This window comes from Condylostylus longicornis, unplaced genomic scaffold (assembly GCF_029603195.1).
Source record: "Condylostylus longicornis isolate FDR11 unplaced genomic scaffold, ASM2960319v2 ptg000027l, whole genome shotgun sequence".
Lineage (NCBI taxonomy): Eukaryota > Metazoa > Arthropoda > Insecta > Diptera > Dolichopodidae > Condylostylus > Condylostylus longicornis.
In genome coordinates, this window is record NW_026577996.1 from 2,526,502 (window position 1) to 2,548,874 (window position 22,373).

The 22,373-nt window shown below is 32.4% G+C and overlaps 1 protein-coding gene across 1 annotated transcript in view; it reads left to right on the top strand.

Moving 5' to 3' along the window:
* LOC129607482 (extracellular matrix-binding protein ebh-like) overlaps positions 1 to 22,373 on the top strand; it is a 74,079-nt gene that overhangs the window by 45,058 nt on the left and 6,648 nt on the right. The window contains exons 6-9 of the mRNA XM_055518509.1: positions 3,181 to 3,351; positions 3,409 to 3,538; positions 3,683 to 4,264; positions 4,476 to 22,211. Of these exons, the coding sequence (XP_055374484.1) occupies positions 3,181 to 3,351; positions 3,409 to 3,538; positions 3,683 to 4,264; positions 4,476 to 22,211 (18,619 nt within the window). The remainder of the gene's footprint in view (positions 1 to 3,180; positions 3,352 to 3,408; positions 3,539 to 3,682; positions 4,265 to 4,475; positions 22,212 to 22,373) is intronic.

Here is a 22,373-nt window from a genome sequence, read left to right on the forward strand (position 1 = left end):
TAACAAAAAATTTTTGAATTTTATGTCAAAAATTTTTTTTTAATTGTCCCTTTCAGACCTGAAAATTTTGATTGGTAAAAATTTATCAAAAAAGATGTGATGTTGATCCTCCAATAGTTCCTCCTAAAACCTCCTAAAAATATAGTTTGATTATGTAATATTGTTAATATGCCCAATATGATTTTTAACTTAACAATACAATTGAAATAATACAAATGTGTGTTATATTTTGGCAAAGGTCATAAAATCTTAAAAACATTTTACAATTTCTAATTAAAATATCGTGTGGCGCCAAATTTATTTTATTTTTGCATACATAATGCATTGATTATATTTATTTTCTTTCTTACATATTACGCCTCATATATACCAGTAAATCTATACTATATGTTATAAAGACAACAATAATATTCATTTATTTTTAATACCATTCCTTGGACAAGACCTTTTTTAAAAAAAAAATAATAAAATAAAATATTGTATATATGTATGTACGGGTGCATGTATTTATTACACAAGTTTGAAAAAAATTCAATTAATATTGCATATAATTGTGCGCTAAAATCGAAAACTACTCAACAAAAAAAAAATTTAAATTACATGACAAAAGAATCAAAGAGAAAACTATGTCGTCCAGTAAATTTCAACATTAGAATAGAAAAATTTTGTAGGGCTTCCGAGAGTGTATAAATTATTTGTGTATGCGTGTGTATATGCTAAAAAAAACAGAAATTATTTTCTATTTTCAAATACGTCTTTTACGAAAATAACTCTTTATAGAAATTATTTGCAAAACATCAGTTCAGTTTCAAACGAACTTTTGCAATGATTTGGTTTATTATTTAGTCAATATAAAACGGTTAATGCAAAACGTTGCATATTTATAGGCAACTAAAAATAATAAAAAAAATGTTTTATAAACTTCTAATATAATTGAATTAAAAAAAATAAATTTCTTATTTTCTAAAAAGTAGTTTGAAAAAAATAAAAAAAAAAATAGTTAATTTAAAATCAGAAAATAAGTTTTTCAAAGACTTTTTAAATTGTAAAATTATTTATTCAAAATAATGTCGTAAATAATATTACACAATATAATAAATTTAAATAACAAAAAAATTTATAATATTAAAAACGTTTAAAAATAAATAAAAAATTATTAAAATTCTTAAATTTTTTTCTACAATATGGATAAAGTAAATCACAATTTTTATTGGATTATTTTTGTGGATATTTGGTCTTAACAAAAAACAGAAATTTTTAAAAACAATTAAATAATAAAATAAATCAAAACGAATGCAATTAATTTTTTTCAAAAAAAAAAAGAAATGTCGTAAGAAATTACGACAATATCGTAAAAATTAAAAATTCAAAATCAAGACTCCCCTTATATCTCTTTTAACTAAAATTATAAATTATTCTGAATTGTAAAGCATTCTATATTATTTTATCTAGGGTTTAGTTGGAAGTAGTTCATAAATTAATATGAAAATTATTTAAACCTATATATTTAAATTGTAACATGGACTTGACTTACATATGCAGTATGTGATTTTCTATATAATATATTTATTTATAAAGACATCTACCGGATTGAATGTAAAACTAATGTTCTCAAATACTCCTTTAAATTGGCTATTAGAATAATAAATTGGCGGATTAGATTAATTGGCTGAAATAGAAGTGCTATATAACTGTTATATACGTTCAAAGTCTTATATATACTTTTAAATAGAACGCAACAAAAACTATGAACTAAATTTAAAATTAAATGTCTATTGTGAATTAAAAAAATTAAAGTTTTTTTTTCTAAATGGCTTATCCATTTATGCAGAAATAAATTAATTATTCAAATATTATTTTCTTAACAGATCATATTTTTAAAAATTATAAATAAATTCCTAAAATACATTTCTATATTTAAAGAATAATTGTATTTAAAATACGATAATAGCTCTTGTTGCTGCACATAATTAGACTGCAAAAATCGATAATTTAGAAAAAAGGGTTATTGTTACATTTTTTTCGTCCATTTATTTTCTCTCTTTTTATACATTTTCTTCTATGGCGCGTTTCCTTCTGTTTGGTTATACCATTTTTTTTACGTTAAAAATAATAATATTATTCTTTTATTTACACGACAATTTAATTATTCAAGTATATGAACAAAAGAATATTAAAAAATTAAATCACTTACATATTATAGTGTATAACAATATAAGTGATTTAATTTTTTTTTCCAATTTTTACAATTTAGTTCAGATTTTACTTGAAGATTTATAAGAATTATAATAGAAACATACACACGTACACAAATAAATTATGTCAATGCATGTGTTCATATTATATTATTCAGATTTTTTTTATTTTATGTAACACTTTTCTTTTTTTGAAAAAAAAAACCGAAATCATTGCAAAAACAATGTTTACGTAATACATATTTTATGCCTTCTTAAACAGTGTTAATCTTACGCAAGTGTTACATGACACAGCTAATACGTGTCATAAATAATTAAGAATAGAGAAGCTCAAAAAAAAAAACCTTAAATAAAACAAAATTAAGGGAAGGGAAACAAGGGATTTTTTTTGGGCAAATGGCAATAAAAGGGCAAAATAAAGACGTTATGCTTCACGAAATACAAAAAAAAATATTTACATACCTTAATTTCATTTGCACAAATGTGGCTACAGTCGGGCTTTATCTTGAAACAGATAGAAGTTGCAGCTAACATCCCGGTGAATGTATAAGGAGAAACTTCTCTTTCGGAAAATATGACATTCTTAATTCCAAAATCTTGTTATGCTGGTAAACGGCGCCGACTTCAAAGTATACAAAAAATGTTATAATAAAATAATTCTCTTCTTTATATAACTAAAGTTAAAGCTTACTGTTTTTCAAGCATTTTGCAATAGTATATGAAATACATAAAATTTTCGTATGAACAAAAACAAAAAATAAATGTGCAAACCTGGTTTTAATTGCAAATAGATTCAGTCATTTAAAATCGGAAATTTTCTTTGGTTTTTTCCATCTTCCCAAAGTTTTAATTGCAAAAATTTGCAGTCTTATACTGAGGACAAGAAAATCTTTCTTTACATGCTTCCCTCCTTTTGACATAATTTTTGTAAAGCGTTGCTGTACAAAAATGCTTATAACATAATTTTCAATTGGTTTTTCATTAGATTGTAGATACATGTGCCACAGAAAGGAGATCCGTCAGCGAGAGCTCCATTAAATGTATTGATAATAATCAAAATAAAATTCCCATCACAACTGAATTATGTACTGAATCTTCCTCATCTAGTTCACATGATCCCCGAAGCGATAGTAGCTTAACAGATCCTGTACAAGATGTAAGTGAATTTAATTATTTTAAATATCATGTATAATTTATTGGAAATATTTTGCAGATTAATCATAACAATTTAGCTTCACATTTATACGCCAATGTCCTTAATGAAAATTTTGATTTAGAATCTGCAATAAGTGAAAGTAGAGCAAGTTTTCGAAATATTCAATCGGATAATGATTCATTCGAAGGTAAATATCGCAATATTTATAAAAAATTTTCTTTCCACCATTTGATTCTTAAGCATTTTCTTAACTACTTCTAATTCGATCAAAAATATTATTATCGGTTGAAGTGAAAACTTTTGAAATATTTTAAAATGTAAATATTTTAAGATTATGCTTCTGTAGCATCAGGAGCTGATAGTACTTGGGAAGAAAACTGGCTATTTAAAAAGCGTAAATTATTAACACATCCTACTGCTCCTATTGGTATGTTGGTTCCCGCCCCCAAAGAAGATATTAAAGCAATGATTGGAGATAAAAGCGCTGATGAAATCAGTGATTTTTCTGAAAATGAAGAAAGTGATGAAACCAATGCGAATAATAACGATTCTGGGCCTGAAAATTATAGAATGCAAAATAAAGTAGTAATCGGGGGTCAGAATGTTGTCGGTTTATTTGACGACCTAATGGAACAAACTAGTTTTATATCACAAACTAGTTCAGTGACTGACAATGTTGTCCCTTATATCGAAACAAAAAATGATTATGTTGACTATAAATATGGCCTAAATGTTACAGAAAATTCAAACTTAGATCTTAATTGTACAGGTATCACATTGAAAACAGAGGCTGTTAATACGGTTATAGGAGTTAATATTGGAAAAAATGATGATGAGATAAATGAGCAAAAAACTGAAAACAATGATAATGCTGAGTGCATGAACCTTATAAAATCAGAAATTAATCCACAAGGTAAGTGATTATTTTTTAACAAAATAAATCTTATTGGCTTAGAACCCAAATTAGATTTTTTCTTCCAAAGTATGTTTTTGTCGTAATATGCTAAAATGTAGAGTAAAACTTTAAAAGAATAAGTAAGTACCTGAAAGTCAAGTAGAGCCAAGTAGTGAGTGGTCTATGAAATATCTTTTCATGTTTTAAGTACCCAAACTTCATGTTTCAGCTACCGATACTGATCCTAAAGAAGCTGAATCAAATGAAAACGTAGATAGTAATTCAAATACAGATGATCTAACGATGGAGAGCCGAGGAAACCAAAGAAGACGACATTCTGCTATAGAATTTTTAGCTGCAATCGCACTCGGACCAGTTTTGACTGTTTTCTCTCCTGATATTGAGGAAGATGTTTTAAAAACTATTACAAATAAAACTGACGTTGTGAGTATTCTTACCGATTCGGAAGAAGTTATTTCAGATGTTCCCGAAGAAAAATACTACGATGTCGAAAGCCCATCCACTCATCATGGAATGCCCTGTCCAAGTCCGAGTATTGAAGCAACGGAATCTGGTATGTGCACGCCTACTACGAAACAAGCAAGCTCCGGATATGCAACTCCTGAATCAGGAATATCAACTCCAATTTTAAAACATCGACTGGAAGACATCGAATCGGGCAAAATTAGTCCAACAAAACAAGTACGATTTAACGAGCAACCAGTAGTTATAAATAATAAAAGAACTTCATTTCAAAATGGTAACATAAGCGATTCACTGATTGCAAGTGCTTTTGTTGATCATATTATAAAAACTATGGAAGAAAAGCAGTTATGCAGTAATGATGAACCAAATGGAAACTATAGCAACTCAGAACAACGAGATGATTCTCAACAAGACAAAATTGATGGAAACAACCTCAGTGAAATCGATTCAAACCCCATTTTGCTACCATCAGATGTTTTGCTACACATATCACAACTTCTAAGTGATATAGAAATAGGACCACTAAAATGTGAACTCCAAACTCCGGTACAGCCATTACCTTTTGATGACGATTTAAATATTTTCATCTGTCCACCTCCTCCTTCCATGGATGAAATCAGAATAGTTTTGCCCCAACCAGCCAAAGAGCTAAAAGAAATTAATGAGGTCAAAAATAAGCTTGAGAGTCATATTAGCACAGAACACAGTGATGATAATTACAATAAAAATGAAACTTTCCAAATCGAAATAGCAGAATTGCCGCTTAATCCTGCAACTAACGTAGGAGGTAATTACGTAGAACTTTCTGAAGATTCAACAGCAAATATTTCCTCAAAAAATCTGGAATATGTAAACAATATTTCGGAACAGACAAAAAAAACAAAGTCGATCCAAGAATTAAAAACTGAAGTTTGTATCGAACTGGAGACGACTCAAGTAACAAAACCAACATTGCAATCTGAAAAATGTGAAACAAGCCCAAAACAATCGTTGCAAGAAGAAAACTTACAAACTGACTCTCTAGAAAAGCCGTCAAAAGAAAAATCGCCTGTGGACACAATACCGACAAACTTAACAACTGAAAGTGAGAGCTTCCAAAAGACTTTAGACAAGATATCAACAGAAATTTTACAAGAGGGTTCAATCTCGAAATGTGAAAAACAGCCAAAAAAACAGTCAGAATTGGAATCAAATTTAATAAAAAAGACTTCGGAAAGGCCCTCATACGAAAATTCACAAACGCATGAAATTTCAAATAGGGTCTTAGTTGAAATTCAAAATTCAGAAGAATTAAAAGACGCAAAACCTATAGAAGAAGCAAAAACTGATAAATCTGTTATAACTGAATCCACTGATATAAATAAAACAAAAGTGCCTACCCAGCCGGAAAATACTACGCAGCTCAAACAAAATCAACTCCCTGACACAACAATAACTCAATCAATCAGTGAAATAAAATCAGAACAACATTCAGAAACGAAATCAAATTTTGTAAAAGATACTTCAGAAAAGATACCAATTGAAATTTCACGAGCGGTCGGCTGTTCTGATAATACGTCAATTGAAGTTCAAAGTTTAGTGCAAGCAAAAGAGGAAAAGCCTATCGAAGAATCAAAAGCCGATAGTTCTGTCGTAAGTGAATCCATTAAAATAAAAGAAACAGAAATGCTATCTCAACTTGAAGATACTACGCAACTGACTCAGAATGAACTCTCTGATACAACAACTACTCAACCAGTTACTGAAAAAAAGCCACAACATTCTGAACCGGTAACAAATTCAGTAAAAGATACTTCAGACACGATATCATCAATCCAAAGTTCACAAGCGAATGCATGTTCTGATAAAATGTCAGTTGAAGTTCAAAATTTAGTGCAAACAAAACAGGTAAAGCTTATTGAAGACGCAAAAACCGATAGTTCTATCGTTAATGAATGCACTGCAATAAAAGAAACGCAAGTGCCACTTCAACCTGAAAATACTACGCAACTGAATCAAAATGAACTCTCCGACACAAAAATTACTCAACCAGCTAGTGAAAATAAGCCACAACATTCAGAACCTGTAACAAATTCAGTAAAAAATACTTCAGAAACAATATCAATCGAATGTTCACAAACAGTTGGCTGTTCTGATAATACGTCAGTTGAAGTTCAAAATTTAGTACAAGAAAAAGTAGAAAAGCCTATCGAAGAAGCAAAAACTGATAGTTCTGCCGTAGTTGAATCACCTGAAATAAAAGAAATAGAGGAGCCACCTCAACTTGCAAATATTGCGCAACTCAATCAAAATGAGCCTCCTGTTACAACAATAATTCAACCAGTTAGTGAAAATAAGCCACAACATTCAGAACCGGTAACAAATTCAGTAAAAGATACTTCAGAAACGATATCAATCGAAGGATCACAAGCGGTCGACTCTTCAGATAATACCTCAAATGAAGTTCAAAATTTAGTGAAAGCAAAAGAGGAAAAGCCTATCGAAGAAGCAAAAACCGATAGTTCTGTCGTAAGTGAATCCACTGAAATAAAAGAAACAGAAATGCCATCTCAACTTGAAGATACTACGCAACTGACTCTGAATGAACTCTGTGACACAACAACTACTCAACCAGTTACTGAAAAAAAGCCACAACATTCTGAACCGGTAACAAATTCAGTAAAAGATACTTCAGACACGATATCATCAATCCAAAGTTCACAAGCGAATGCATGTTCTGATAAAATGTCAGTTGAAATTCAAAATTTAGTGCAAACAAAACAGGTAAAGCTTATCGAAGACGCAAAAACCGATAGTTCTATCGTTAATGAATGCACTGCAATAAAAGAAACGCATGTGCCACTTCAACCTGAAAATACTACGCAACTGAATCAAAATGAACTCTCCGACATAAAAATTACTCAACCAGCTAGTGAAAATAAGCCACAACATTCAGAACCTGTAACAAATTCAGTAAAAAATACTTCAGAAACAATATCAATCGAATTTTCACAAACAGTTGGCTGTTCTGATAATACGTCAGTTGAAGTTCAAAATTTAGTACAAGAAAAAGTAGAAAAGCCTATCGAAGAAGCAAAAACTGATAGTTCTACCGTAGTTGAATCAACTGAAATAAAAGAAATAGAGGAGCCACCTCAACCTGCAAGTGTTGCACAACTCAATCAAAATGACCTTCCTGTTACAACAATAACACAACCAGTTAGTGAAAATAAGCCACAATATTCAGAACCGGGAACAATTTCAGTAAAAGATACTTCAGAAACGATATCAATCGAAAGATCACAAGCGGTCGGCTGTTCTGATAATACATCAGTTGAAGTTCAAAATTTAGTAGAAGTAATAGAGGTAAAACCTATCGAAGAACCAAAAACCGATAGTTCTGTCGTAAATGATTCCACTCAAATAAAAGAAACACAATTGCCACCTCAACCTGAAAATACTACGCAACTTAATCAAAATGAACTCTCTGATAAAACAACTGCTCAATCAGTTAGTGAAAATAAGCCAAAACATTCAGAACCGGTAATAAATTCAGTAAAAAATACTTCAGAAACAATATCAATCGAAAGTTCACAAGCGGTCGGCTGTTCTGATAATAACTCAGTTGAAGTTCAAAATTTAGTAGAAGTAAAAGAGCTAAAACCTATTGAAGAAGCAAAAACTGATAGTTCTGCCATAAATAATTCCACTGTAATTAAAGCAACAGAAGTGCCACATCAACTTGAAAGCACTGCGCAACTGAATCAAAATAACTTTGATACAAAAATTACTCAACCAGCTAGTGAAAATAAGCCACAACATTCAGAAACGGTAGCAAATTCAGTGAAAGATACTTCAAAAACGTCAGTTGAAGTTCAAAATTTAGTACAAGAAAAAGTAGAAAAGCCTATCGAAGAAGCAAAAACTGATAATTCTGTCGTAAATGAATCCATTAAAATAAAAGAAACAGAAGTGCCACCTCAACTTGAAAGCACTGCGCAACTGAATCAAAATAACTCTGATACAACAATAACGCAGCCAGTTAGTGAAAATAAGCCACAACATTCAGAACCGGTAACAAATTCAGTAAAAGATACTTTAGAAACGATATCAATCGAAAGCTCACAAGCGGTCGGCTGTTCTGATAATACGTCAGATGAAGTTCAAAATTTAGTAGAAGTAAAAGCGGTGAAGCATATTGAAGAAGCAAAAACTGATAGTTCTATGGTAAATGAATCAACTGAAATAAAGGCAACAGAAGTGCCACCTCAACTTGAAAATATAGATCAACTGAATCAAAATAACTCTGATACAACAATAATTCAACCAGTTAGTGAAAATAAACCACAACATTCAGAGGCGGTGACAAATTCAGTTAAAGATACTTCAGAAAATATATCAATCGAAAGTTCACAAGCGGTCGGCTGTTCTGATAATAACTCAGTTGAAGTTCAAAATTTAGTAGAAGTAATAGAGGTAAAACCTATCGAAGAACCAAAAACCGATAGTTCTGTCGTAAATGATTCCACTCAAATAAAAGAAACACAATTGCCACCTCAACCTGAAAATACTACGCAACTTAATCAAAATGAACTCTCTGATACAACAACTGCTCAATCAGTTAGTGAAAATAAGCCAAAACATTCAGAACCGGTAATAAATTCAGTAAAAAATACTTCAGAAACAATATCAATCGAAAGTTCACAAGCGGTCGGCTGTTCTGATAATAACTCAGTTGAAGTTCAAAATTTAGTAGAAGTAATAGAGGTAAAACCTATTGAAGAACCAAAAACCGATAGTTCTGTCGTAAATATATCCACTCAAACAAAAGAAATAGAAGTGCCATCTCAACTTGAAAATACTACGCAAATGAATCAAAATGAACTCTCTGATACAACAACTGCTCAATCAGTTAGTGAAAATAAGCCACAACATTCAGAACCGGTAATAAATTCAGTAAAAAATACTTCAGAAACAATATCAATCGAAAGTTCACAAGCGGTCGGCTGTTCTGATAATAACTCAGTTGAAGTTCAAAATTTAGTAGAAGTAAAAGAGGTAAAACCTATTGAAGAAGCAAAAACTGATAGTTCTGCCATAAATAATTCCACTGTAATTAAAGCAACAGAAGTGCCACATCGACTTGAAAGCACTGCGCAACTGAATCAAAATAACTTTGATACAAAAATTACTCAACCAGCTAGTGAAAATAAGCCACAACATTCAGAAACGGTAGCAAATTCAGTGAAAGATACTTCAAAAACGGCATCAATCGAAAATTCACAAGCGGACGGCTGTTCTGATAATACGTCAGTTGAAGTTCAAAATTTAGTGCAAGAAAAAGTAGAAAAGCCTATCGAAGAAGCGAAAACTGATAGTTCTGTCGTAAGTGAATCAACTGAACTAAAAGAAATAGTGGAGCCACCTCAACCTGCAAGTGTTGCACAACTCAATCAAAAAGACCTTCCTGTTACAACAATAACACAACCAGTTAGTGAAAATAAGCCACAATATTCAGAACCGGGAACAATTTCAGTAAAAGATACTTCAGAAACGATATCAATCGAAAGATCACAAGCGGTCGGCTGTTCTGATAATACATCAGTTGAAGTTCAAAATTTAGTAGAAGTAATAGAGGTAAAGCCTATTGAAGAATCAAAAACTGATAGTTCTGTCGTAAATGATTCCACTGAAATAAAAGAAACACAATTGCCACCTCAACTTGAAAATACTACACAGCTTAATCAAAATGAACTCTCTGATACAACAACTACTCAACCAGTTAGTGAAAATAAGCCGCAACATTCTGAAACGGTAGCAAATTTAGTAAAAGATACTTCAGAAACGATATCAATCGAAAGATCACAAGCGGTCGGCTGTTTTGATAATACATCAGTTGAAGTTCAAAATTTAGTAGAAGTAATGGAGGTAAAACCTATCGAAGAACCAAAAACCGATAGTTCTGTCGTAAATGATTCCACTCAAATAAAAGAAACACAATTGCCACCTCAACCTGAAAATACTACGCAACTTAATCAAAATGAACTCTCTGATACAACAACTGCTCAATCAGTTAGTGAAAATAAGCCAAAACATTCAGAACCGGTAATAAATTCAGTAAAAAATACTTCAGAAACGATACCAATCGAAAGTTCACAAGCGGTCGGCTGTTCTGATAATACGTCAAATGAAGCTCAAAATTTAGTGCAAGCAAAAGAGGTAAAGCCTATCGAAGAACCAAAAACTGATAGTTCTGTAAATGAATCAACTGCAATAAATCAGAATCAACTCTCCGATACAAAAACCACTCAACCAGTTAGTGAAAATAAGCCACAACATTCAGAAATGGTAGAAGATTCAGTAAAAGATACTTCAGAAACGATATCAATAGAAAATTCACAAGCGGACACACGTTCTGATAATATGTTAGTTGCAGTTCAAAATTTGGCGCAAGTAAAAGTGGAAAAACCTATCGAAGAAGCAGAAACTGGTAGCTCTGTCGTAAGTGAGCCAACTGAAATAAAAGAAACAGAAGTGCCACCTCAACCTGAAAATGCAGCGCAACTGAATCACAATGAACTCTCTGATAGAAAAATCACTAAACCAGTTAGTGAAAATAAGCCAGAACATTCAGAACCGGTAAGAAATTCAGAACCGGTAGTTATTTCAGTAAAAGATACTTCAGAAACGATATCAATCGAAAGCTCACACGCGATCGGCGATTCTGATGATACGTCAGTTGAAGTTCAGAATTTAGTAGAAGTAAAAGAAGTAAAGCCTATCGAAGAAGCAAAAACTGGTAGTTCTGTGGTAAGTGACTGTCAACTTGAAAATACTACGCAACTGAATCAAAATGAACTCTCTGATACAACAATAACTCAACCAGCTAGTAAAAATAACTCACAACATTCAGAAATGGTAGAAAATTCAGTTAAAGATACTTCAGAAACGATCGAAACTTCACTAGCGGGCGAAATTTCTGATAAAAAGTCAGTTGAAATTCAAAATTCAGAACAAGTACAACACATAGAGCTTATAGGAGAAACAAATACTAATTCTCTCGCAAGTGAATCAACTGCAATAAAAGAACCAGAAGTGACAGTTCAATCTAAAAACACAACAGAATTCGGTCAAATCGAGCTTCATAATTTAACACAAAATAAGGCAACTACTGAAATAAAACCACAACAGCAAGCACAAGTGGAATCAAATTTAAAAGCAGAAATTTTGAAAAAGCCACTAATCGAAAGCTCACATGCGGATACCATTTTGGAAAGCGAAAAACAACCACAAAAGAGATCAGAAGTTAAAGCAGAAATAATAGAAACATCGGAAACGCCATCAAATGAAAGATCAGAAGTGGATGTAACTGTTAAAAATAAATCAAATGTAATACAAAATTCAGGAAAAGAAAACGACACGAAGCCTATCGAAAACGTGAAAACTGATGGTTCCGTCACTTCCAATGAAATTTTTGAAATAAAAAGACTGCAACCTGAAAATACTATACAACTGGATCAAATTAAACTTCCTAATACATCAGTACCTCAATCAGCTAGTGAAATAAAGCCAAAACCACACTCAGAAGAAGAATTAAGTTCACCAAGAAACGTTTTGGAAATTATATCAACTGAAAGATCACCTGTGGATGTAGCTTTGGATAGTGAAACACAACAACAACCAAAAGTGAAATCTAAATTAACAGAAGAAGTTTCAGAAAAGTGTTTAAGCAAAAGTTCACAAGACAAAAAAGTTTCAGAAAAAAACGCAGTTGAAATTAAAGATTCAGGACAAGAAAATAATGCTAAACCTATCGAAGAAGTAAAATCTGCTAGTTCCGTCTTGAATGAATCTACTGACTCAAAAGAAACAGAAGTGTCAGTCCAAATTCAAATTGCAACTGAACTAGATGAAATTGAAATTCGTTGTTCTACTAAAAATGAGGAAAGTGAAGAAATAAAACCACAGCGGGAAGCACAAGTGGAAGCAAATTTAATAAAAGAAACTTCCGAAAAACTATCAATTGAAAATTCGCAAGTGGATGCAACTTCGGAAAATGAAACAAAATTACAACCACAATCAGAGGTGGAATCGAATTTAATTAAAAAAACTTTAGAAAAGCCATCATTTGAAAATTCAATACCGAATGCAGCTTCAAATAACATGTTAGCTGAAATTCAAAATTCAGAAGAAGTAAAAGAAACAAAGCTTATAAAAGAAGTAAAAACTAGTCCTGTTATAACTAAATCAGTTGTAATAATGGAAGCAGAAGTGTCTGCTAAACTTGAAAATAATATGGAATTTCCAAAAATGGAAATTGTAATTTCTAGGACAAAAGATGGTGAGGAAAACAATGAAACAAAGTTGAAACAACATCCTCAAGAGGAGTTAGATGTAATGAAAACCACTTTAGAAACATGTTTAATCGAAGATGTACAACTGAATGAAACTTTGAAAGTTGAAACTCCTTTGTTGAAACCACTAAACGAAACAAACCCCGTCAAAGAACAAAAATTTGATACTACTGTCGAAACTGAGTCGCCTTCAACAAAAGAAAATGAATTCAAATCCGGACCTGCAAATACTAAAGAACTGAATCAAATGGTGGTGGGTGATGCAACCATTCAACTAATGCGTGACACAAAATTACAAGAACAGAGCCAAGGGGAGGCACTTTTAATAGGAAATGAAAGTCGAAAACTTGATATAAGTACAGAAACGGAGCCTATCAAAACACTAAAAGACACGGCAATAAAAGAATTACCCGAGTTAAACACAGTGTATGAATTAGACGATGATATTATTAACTGTCAAACTTTTGAAATAATTTTACCACCACCTTTTGAATTTCAAAACACTTCAGAGGATGGAAGTTCCACCAATAAACTATTTATATCAAGTCAAAATGAAATTGTTAACGAAAGTTTAAAAATATCATCACAAAATAAAGAGACAACTTTAAAATATCAATTACAATCGGAACTGAAACCACAATTCGAAGAAGCTTCTGAAAAGCCATCAAATGAAAATTCACAAACAGTTGTAATTGAAAATTCACAAAAGCAAACAAAAAATAAGCCTTTCGGAGAAGCAAAAGCGGATAGCTCTGCTTTCGACGAAACCGAAGAAATAAAAGTAAGACAAGTGCAAGCTCAACCTAAACATACTGCACTACTAAATGAAAATGAATTCCCTAATACAAAAATCACTCAATCAATCAGTGAAATAGCGTTAGAACACTCAGAAACGGAATCAAATTCCATAAGAGACACCTCAGAAACGATATCACTCGAAAGTTCACAATTGGATGTCAGCTCTATAAATAAGGAAGTTGAAGTTCAAAGCTTAGTACAAGTTAAAGACGAAAAAACTAAAGAAGAAACAAAAACTGATAGTTCTATGGTAAATGAATCCACCGAAATAAAAGAAACAGAAGTTGCACTTCAACTTGAAAATACTACGCAACTGAATCAGAATGAACTCTCTGATACAACAATCACTCAACCAGTCAGTGAAAATAAGTCACAACATTCAGAACCGGTAAAAAATTCAGTAAAAGATACTTTAGAAAGGATATCAATCGAAAGCTCACAAGCGGTCGGCTGTTCTGATAATACGTCAGTTGAAGTTCAAAATTTAGTTGAAGTAAAAGAGGTAAAGCCTATCCAACAAGCAAAAACTGATCGGTCTATGATATATGAATCTACTGAAGTAACAGCAACAGAAGTGCCACTTCAACTTGAAAATACAGCGCAACTGAATCAAAATGAACTCTCTGATATAAAAATAACTCAACCAGCTTTTGAAAATAAGCCACAGCATTCAGAACCGGTAGCAAATTCAGTAAAAGATACTTCAGAAACAATATCAATCGAAAGTTCACAAGCGGTCGGCTGTTCTGATAATACGTCAGTTGAAGTTCAAAATTTAGTAGAAGTAAAAGAGGTAAAACCTATTGAAGAAGCAAAAACTGAAACTTCTGTCGTAAATGAATCCACTGAAATAAAAGAAACAGAAGTGCCATCTCAACTTCAAAATACTACGCAACTGAATAAGAATGAACTCTCTGATACAACAATAACGCAGCCAGTTAGAGAAAATAAGCCACAGCATTCAGAACCGGTAGCAAAAACAGTAAAAGATACTTCAGAAACGATATCAATCGAAAGCTCACAAGCAGTCGGCTGTTCTGATAATACGTCTGTTGAAGTTCAAAATTTAGTAGAAGTAAAAGAGGTAAAACCTATTGAAGAAGCAAAAACTGATAGTTCTGTCGTAAATGAATCAACTGAAATAAAAGAAACAGAAGTGCCATCTCAACTTGAAAATACTACGCAACTGAATAAGAATGAACTCTCTGATACAACAATCACTCAACCAGTCAGTGAAAATAAGCCAAAACATTCAGAACCGCTAACAAATTCAGTAAAAGATACTTTAGAAACGATATCAATCGAAAGCTTACAAGCGGTCGGCTGTTCCGATAATACGTCAGTTGAAGTTCAAAATTTAGTAGAAGTAAAAGAGGTAAAACCTATTGAAGAAGCAAAAACTGATAATTCTGTTGTAAATGAATCCACTAAAATAAAAGAAACAGAAGTGCCACCTCAACTTGAAAGCACTTCGCAACTGAATCAAAATAACTCTGATACAACAATAACGCAGCCAGTTAGTGAAAATAATTCACAACATTCAGAACCGGTAACAAATTCAGTAAAAGATACTTTAGAAAGGATATCAATCGAAAGCTCACAAGCGGTCGGCTGTTCTGATAATACGTCAGATGAAGTTCAAAATTTAGTAGAAGTAAAAGCGGTGAAGCATATTGAAGAAGCAAAAACTGATAGTTCTATGGTAAATGAATCCACTGAAATAAAGGCAACAGAAGTGCCACCTCAACTTGAAAATATAGATCAACTGAATCAAAATAACTCTGATACAACAATAATTCAACCAGTTAGTGAAAATAAACCACAACATTCAGAGGCGGTGACAAATTCAGTTAAAGATACTTCAGAAAATATATCAATCGAAAGTTCACAAGCGGTCGGCTGTTCTGATAATAACTCAGTTGAAGTTCAAAATTTAGTAGAAGTAAAAGAGGTAAAACCTATTGAAGAAGCAAAAACTTATAGTTCTGCCATAAATGATTCCACTGTAATTAAAGCAACAGAAGTGCCACATCAACTTGAAAGCACTGCACAACTGAATCAAAATAACTCTGATACAACAATAACCCAGCCAGTTAGTGAAAATAAGCCACAGCATTCAGAACCGGTAGCAAATTCAGTAAAAGATACTTCAGAAACTATATCAATCGAAAGTTCACAAGCGGTCGGCGGTTCTGATGATACGTCAGTTGAAGTTCAGAATTTAGTAGAGGTAAAAGAGGTAAAACCTATCGAAGAAGCAAAAAATGATAGTTCTTTGGTAAATGAATCCACTGAAATAAAAGAAACAGAAGTGCCATCTCAACTTCAAAATATAGATCAACTGAATCAAAATAACTCTGATACAACAATAATTCAACCAGTTAGTGAAAATAAGCCACAACATTCAGAGGCGGTAACAAATTCAGTTAAAGATACTTCAGAAACGATATCAATCGAAAGTTCACAAGCAGTTGGTTGTTCTGATAATACGTCAGTTGAAGTTCAAAATTTAGTAGAAGTAAAAGAGGTAAAACCTATTGAAGAAGCAAAAACTGATAGTTCTGCCATAAATGATTCCACTGTAATTAAAGCAACAGAAGTGCTACATCAACTTGAAAGCACTGCGCAACTGAATCAAAATAACTCTGATACAATAATAACCCGACCAGTTAGTGAAAATAAGCCACAGCATTCAGAACCGGTACCAAATTCTGTTAAAGATACTTCAGAAACAATATCAATCGAAAGTTCACAGGCGGTCGGCTGTTCTGATAATACGTCAGTTGAAGTTCAAAATTTAGTACAAGTAAAAGAGGTAAAACCTATTGAAGAAGCAAAAACTGATAGTTCTGCCATAAATGATTCCACTGTAATAAAAGCAACAGAAGTGCCACATCAACTTGAAAGCACTGCGCAACTGAATCAAAATAACTCTGATACAACAATAATTCAACCAGTTAGTGAAAATAAGCCACAACATTCAGAGGCGGTAACAAATTCAGTAAAAGATACTTCAGAAACTATATCAATCGAAAGTTCACAAGCAGTTGGCTGTTCTGATAATACGTCAGTTGAAGTTCAAAATTTAGTAGAAGGAAAAGAAGTAAAACCTATTGAAGAAGCAAAAACTGATAGCTCTGCCATAAACGATTCCACTGTAATTAAAGCAACAGAAGTGCCACATCAACTTGAAAACACTGCGCAACTGAATCAAAATAACTCTGATACAACAATAACCCAATCAGTTAGTGAAAATAAGCCACACCATTCAGAACCGGTAGCAAATTCAGTAAAAGATACTTCAGAAACAATATCAATCGAAAGTTCACAAGTGGTCGGCTGTTGTGATAATACGTCAGTTGAAGTTCAAAATTTAGTAGAAGTAAAAGAGGTAAAGCATATTGAAGAAGCAAAAACTGATAGTTCTATGGTAAATGAATCCACTGAAATAAAAGCAAAAGAAGTGCCACCTCAACTTGAAAATACAGTACAACTGAATCAAAATGAACTCTCTGATATAAAAATAACTGAACCAGTTAGTGAAAATAAGCCACAGCATTCAGAACCAGTAGCAAATTCAGTAAAAGATACTTCAGAAACAATATCAAATGAAAGTTCACAAGCAGTCGGCTGTTCTGATAATACGTCAGTTGAAGTTCAAAATTTAGTAGAAGTAAAAGCGGTAAAGCCTAGTGAAGAAGCAAAAACTGATAGTTCTATTGTAAATGAATCCACTGAAATAAAAGCAAAAGAAGTGCCACCTCAACTTGAAAATACAGTAGAACTGAATGAAAGTGAACTCTCTGATACAACAACAACCCAATCAGTTAGTGAAAATAAGCCACAGCATTCAGAACCGGTAGCAAATTCAGTAAAAGATACTCCAGAAACGAGATTAATCGAAAGTTCACAAGCGGTCGGCTGTTCTGATAATACGTCAGTTGAAGTTCAAAATTTAGTACAAGTAAAAGAGGTAAAGCCTATCGAAGAAGCAAAAACTGATAGTTCTGCCATAAATGATTCCACTGTAATAAAAGCAACAGAAGTGCCACATCAACATGAAAGCACTGCGCAACTGAATCAAAATAACTCTGATACAACAATAACCCAACCAGTTAGTGAAAATAAGCCACAGCATTCAGAACCGGTACCAAATTCTGTTAAAGATACTTCAGAAACAATATCAATCGAAAGTTCACAAGCGGTCGGCTGTTCTGATAATACGTCAGTTGAAGTTCAAAATTTAGTACAAGTAAAAGAGATAAAACCTATTGAAGAAGCAAAAACTGATAGTTCTGCCATAAATGATTCCACTGTAATAAAAGCAACAGAAGTGCCACATCAACTTGAAAGCACTGCGCAACTGAATCAAAATAACTCTGATACAACAATAATTCAACCAGTTAGTGAAAATAAGCCACAACATTCAGAGGCGGTAACAAATTCAGTAAAAGATACTTCAGAAACGATATCAATCGAAAGTTCACAAGCAGTTGGCTGTTCTGATAATACGTCAGTTGAAGTTCAAAATTTAGTAGAAGGAAAAGAAGTAAAACCTATTGAAGAAGCAAAAACTGATAGCTCTGCCATAAACGATTCCACTGTAATTAAAGCAACAGAAGTGCCACATCAACTTGAAAACACTGCGCAACTGAATCAAAATAACTCTGATACAACAATAACCCAACCAGTTAGTGAAAATAAGCCACACCATTCAGAACCGGTAGCAAATTCAGTAAAAGATACTTCAGAAACAATATCAATCGAAAGTTCACAAGTGGTCGGCTGTTGTGATAATACGTCAGTTGAAGTTCAAAATTTAGTAGAAGTAAAAGAGGTAAAGCATATTGAAGAAGCAAAAACTGATAGTTCTATGGTAAATGAATCCACTGAAATTAAAGCAAAAGAAGTGCCACCTCAACTTGAAAATACAGTACAACTGAATCAAAATGAACTCTCTTATATAAAAATAACTGAACCAGTTAGTGAAAATAAGCCACAGCATTCAGAACCAGTACCAAATTCTGTTAAAGATACTTCAGAAACAATATCAATCGAAAGTTCACAAGCGGTCGGCTGTTCTGATAATACGTCAGTTGAAGTTCAAAATTTAGTACAAGTAAAAGAGATAAAACCTATTGAAGAAGCAAAAACTGATAGTTCTGCCATAAATGATTCCACTGTAATAAAAGCAACAGAAGTGCCACATCAACTTGAAAGCACTGCGCAACTGAATCAAAATAACTCTGATACAACAATAATTCAACCAGTTAGTGAAAATAAGCCACAACATTCAGAGGCGGTAACAAATTCAGTAAAAGATACTTCAGAAACGATATCAATCGAAAGTTCACAAGCAGTTGGCTGTTCTGATAATACGTCAGTTGAAGTTCAAAATTTAGTAGAAGGAAAAGAAGTAAAACCTATTGAAGAAGCAAAAACTGATAGCTCTGCCATAAACGATTCCACTGTAATTAAAGCAACAGAAGTGCCACATCAACTTGAAAACACTGCGCAACTGAATCAAAATAACTCTGATACAACAATAACCCAACCAGTTAGTGAAAATAAGCCACAGCATTCAGAACCGGTAGCAAATTCAGTAAAAGATACTTCAGAAACAATATCAATCGAAAGTTCACAAGTGGTCGGCTGTTGTGATAATACGTCAGTTGAAGTTCAAAATTTAGTAGAAGTAAAAGAGGTAAAGCATATTGAAGAAGCAAAAACTGATAGTTCTATGGTAAATGAATCCACTGAAATAAAAGCAAAAGAAGTGCCACCTCAACTTGAAAATACAGTACAACTGAATCAAAATGAACTCTCTTATATAAAAATAACTGAACCAGTTAGTGAAAATAAGCCACAGCATTCAGAACCAGTAGCAAATTCAGTAAAAGATACTTCAGAAACAATATCAAATGAAAGTTCACAAGCAGTCGGCTGTTCTGATAATACGTCAGTTGAAGTTCAAAATTTAGTAGAAGTAAAAGCGGTAAAGCCTAGTGAAGAAGCAAAAACTGATAGTTCTATTGTAAATGAATCCACTGAAATAAAAGCAAAAGAAGTGCCACCTCAACTTGAAAATACAGTAGAACTGAATGAAAGTGAACTCTCTGATACAACAACAACCCAATCAGTTAGTGAAAATAAGCCACAGCATTCAGAACCGGTAGCAAATTCAGTAAAAGATACTCCAGAAACGAGATTAATCGAAAGTTCACAAGCGGTCGGCTGTTCTGATAATACGTCAGTTGAAGTTCAAAATTTAGTACAAGTAAAAGAGGTAAAGCCTATCGAAGAAGCAAAAACTGATAGTTCTATGATAAATGAATCCACTGAAATAAAAGAAATAGCAGTGTCATCTCATTCTGCAAATATTGCGCAACTTAATCAAAATAAACTCTCTGATACAACAATAACCCAACCAGTTAGTGAGAATAAGCCACAGCATTCAGAACCGGTAGCAAATTCAGTAAAAGATACTTCAGAAACAATATCAATCGAAAGTTCACAAGCGGTCGGCTGTTGTGATAATACGTCAGTTGAAGTTCAAAATTTAGTAGAAGTAAAAGCGGTAAAGCCTAGTGAAGAAGCAAAAACTGATAGTTCTATTGTAAATGAATCCACTGAAATAAAAGCAAAAGAAGTGCCACCTCAACTTGAAAATACAGTAGAACTGAATGAAAGTGAACTCTCTGATACAACAATAACCCAATCAGTTAGTGAAAATAAGCCACAACATTCAGAACCGTTAACAAATTCAGGAAAAGATACTTCAGAAACAATATCATTCGAAAGTTCACAGGCGGTCGGTAGTTCTGATAACACGTCAGTTGAAGTTCAAAATTTAGTAGAAGTAAAAGAGGTAAAACCTATTGAAGAAGCAAAAACTGATAGTTCTGCCATAAACGATTCCACTGTAATTAAAGCAACAGAAGTGCCACATCAACTTGAAAGCACTGCGCAACTGAATCAAAATAACTCTGATACAACAATAACCCAACCAGTTAGTGAAAATAAGCCACAGCATTCAGAACCGGTAGCAAATTCAGTAAAAGATACTTCAGAAACAAGATTAATCGAAAGTTCACAGGCGCTCGGCTGTTCTGATAATACGTCAGTTGAAGTTCAAAATTTAGTAGAAGTAAAAGAGGTAAAACCTATTGAAGAACCAAAACCTGATAGTTCTGCCATAAATGATTCCACTGTAATAAAAGAAACAAAAGTGCCACCTCAACTTGAAAATACTACGCAACTGAATCAAAATGAACTCCTTGCTACAACAATAACTCAACAAATTAAGGATCTTTTTAATATTGAAGAAATGCGCGAGAAACAACAACTTGCTTCAGAAACTGGGGATGGTTCGAAAACAGATTTTATAATACCACCACCATTTGACTTCTCAAATGAAATAAATCTGGAAGCGGCACAGTTAGATATAGTACAAGCATCAAAGTTAAATAATCCAATAAATCTCGAAACTACGAACAATGAAATTTTACAAAAAAATTTAGTACAAAACGAATTAGAAGACTATCAATCAATAAATGAGAAAAATATGCTGGAAAAATATATAGAAAACGAGGAAACAGAACAAGAGAATATTGGCGAAGGGTCTAAAAATCTTAAATGTGATAATATAATAGATAAAGAAACAATACCGCTTAATTTCGAACATAAAAATAATATCATCGAAGATCCGCCGTCCTTGTCACAACCTGGAGTAAAAAATATCATTATTGATGTATCGTTAACACAGGGTCCAATCTTAAATAAACAATCATCGAAAGAAAATCAAATGGTAACAGATTTTTTAAATAATAAAAAGCCAATTGATTTACCTGAAAGTTTAGACAATAAAATAAATTCCCAGGCTTCGTCTGAAACAACCCAACCTTTCCAAAGTACTATATCAATTGCCAGAGAAATAAAATCACATGAAGAACATATTTCATCATCTGGAGAACCTTCCAGAGTGGAGATTTTAAATATTCTACCGAAAGAAGAAATACCACATGAAAACTCCTTAATTTTAACTTCTGCAATAAGCAATCAAACAGAGAAAGAAATCAATTTGACAACAGGTGCTACAAAAAAAAAAGAATTGTTTGATGTACCTGACCTACAAAGTGAAATCAACGTAGTATCTGATAATAGTTCATTTCCTCTCGATAAAATTAATACGCCGATACTTAAAAGCATAGATTCAGATGAAAATAGATCAGTTTTATTTGAAAAAATTTCTGATAGTCAACCATTAAATGAATCAAATGAGCAAAGTAAATTATTGGAAGAATTAGAGGACGAAAAATCTGTAGATTTAGAAAAAACTTTATCACTCGGTATTTATAAAATTTAGATCTTTAATTTTTTTAAAATTAGATCTTTAATTTTTTCATTTCCCCGTTTATTTTCAGTTTTTCACCCAATTCACTAAAATTTCTAAGCCAATAATTTCTGAAAAATAGTGCATAGTAATTATTATTAAATTTAATTGTAATTTA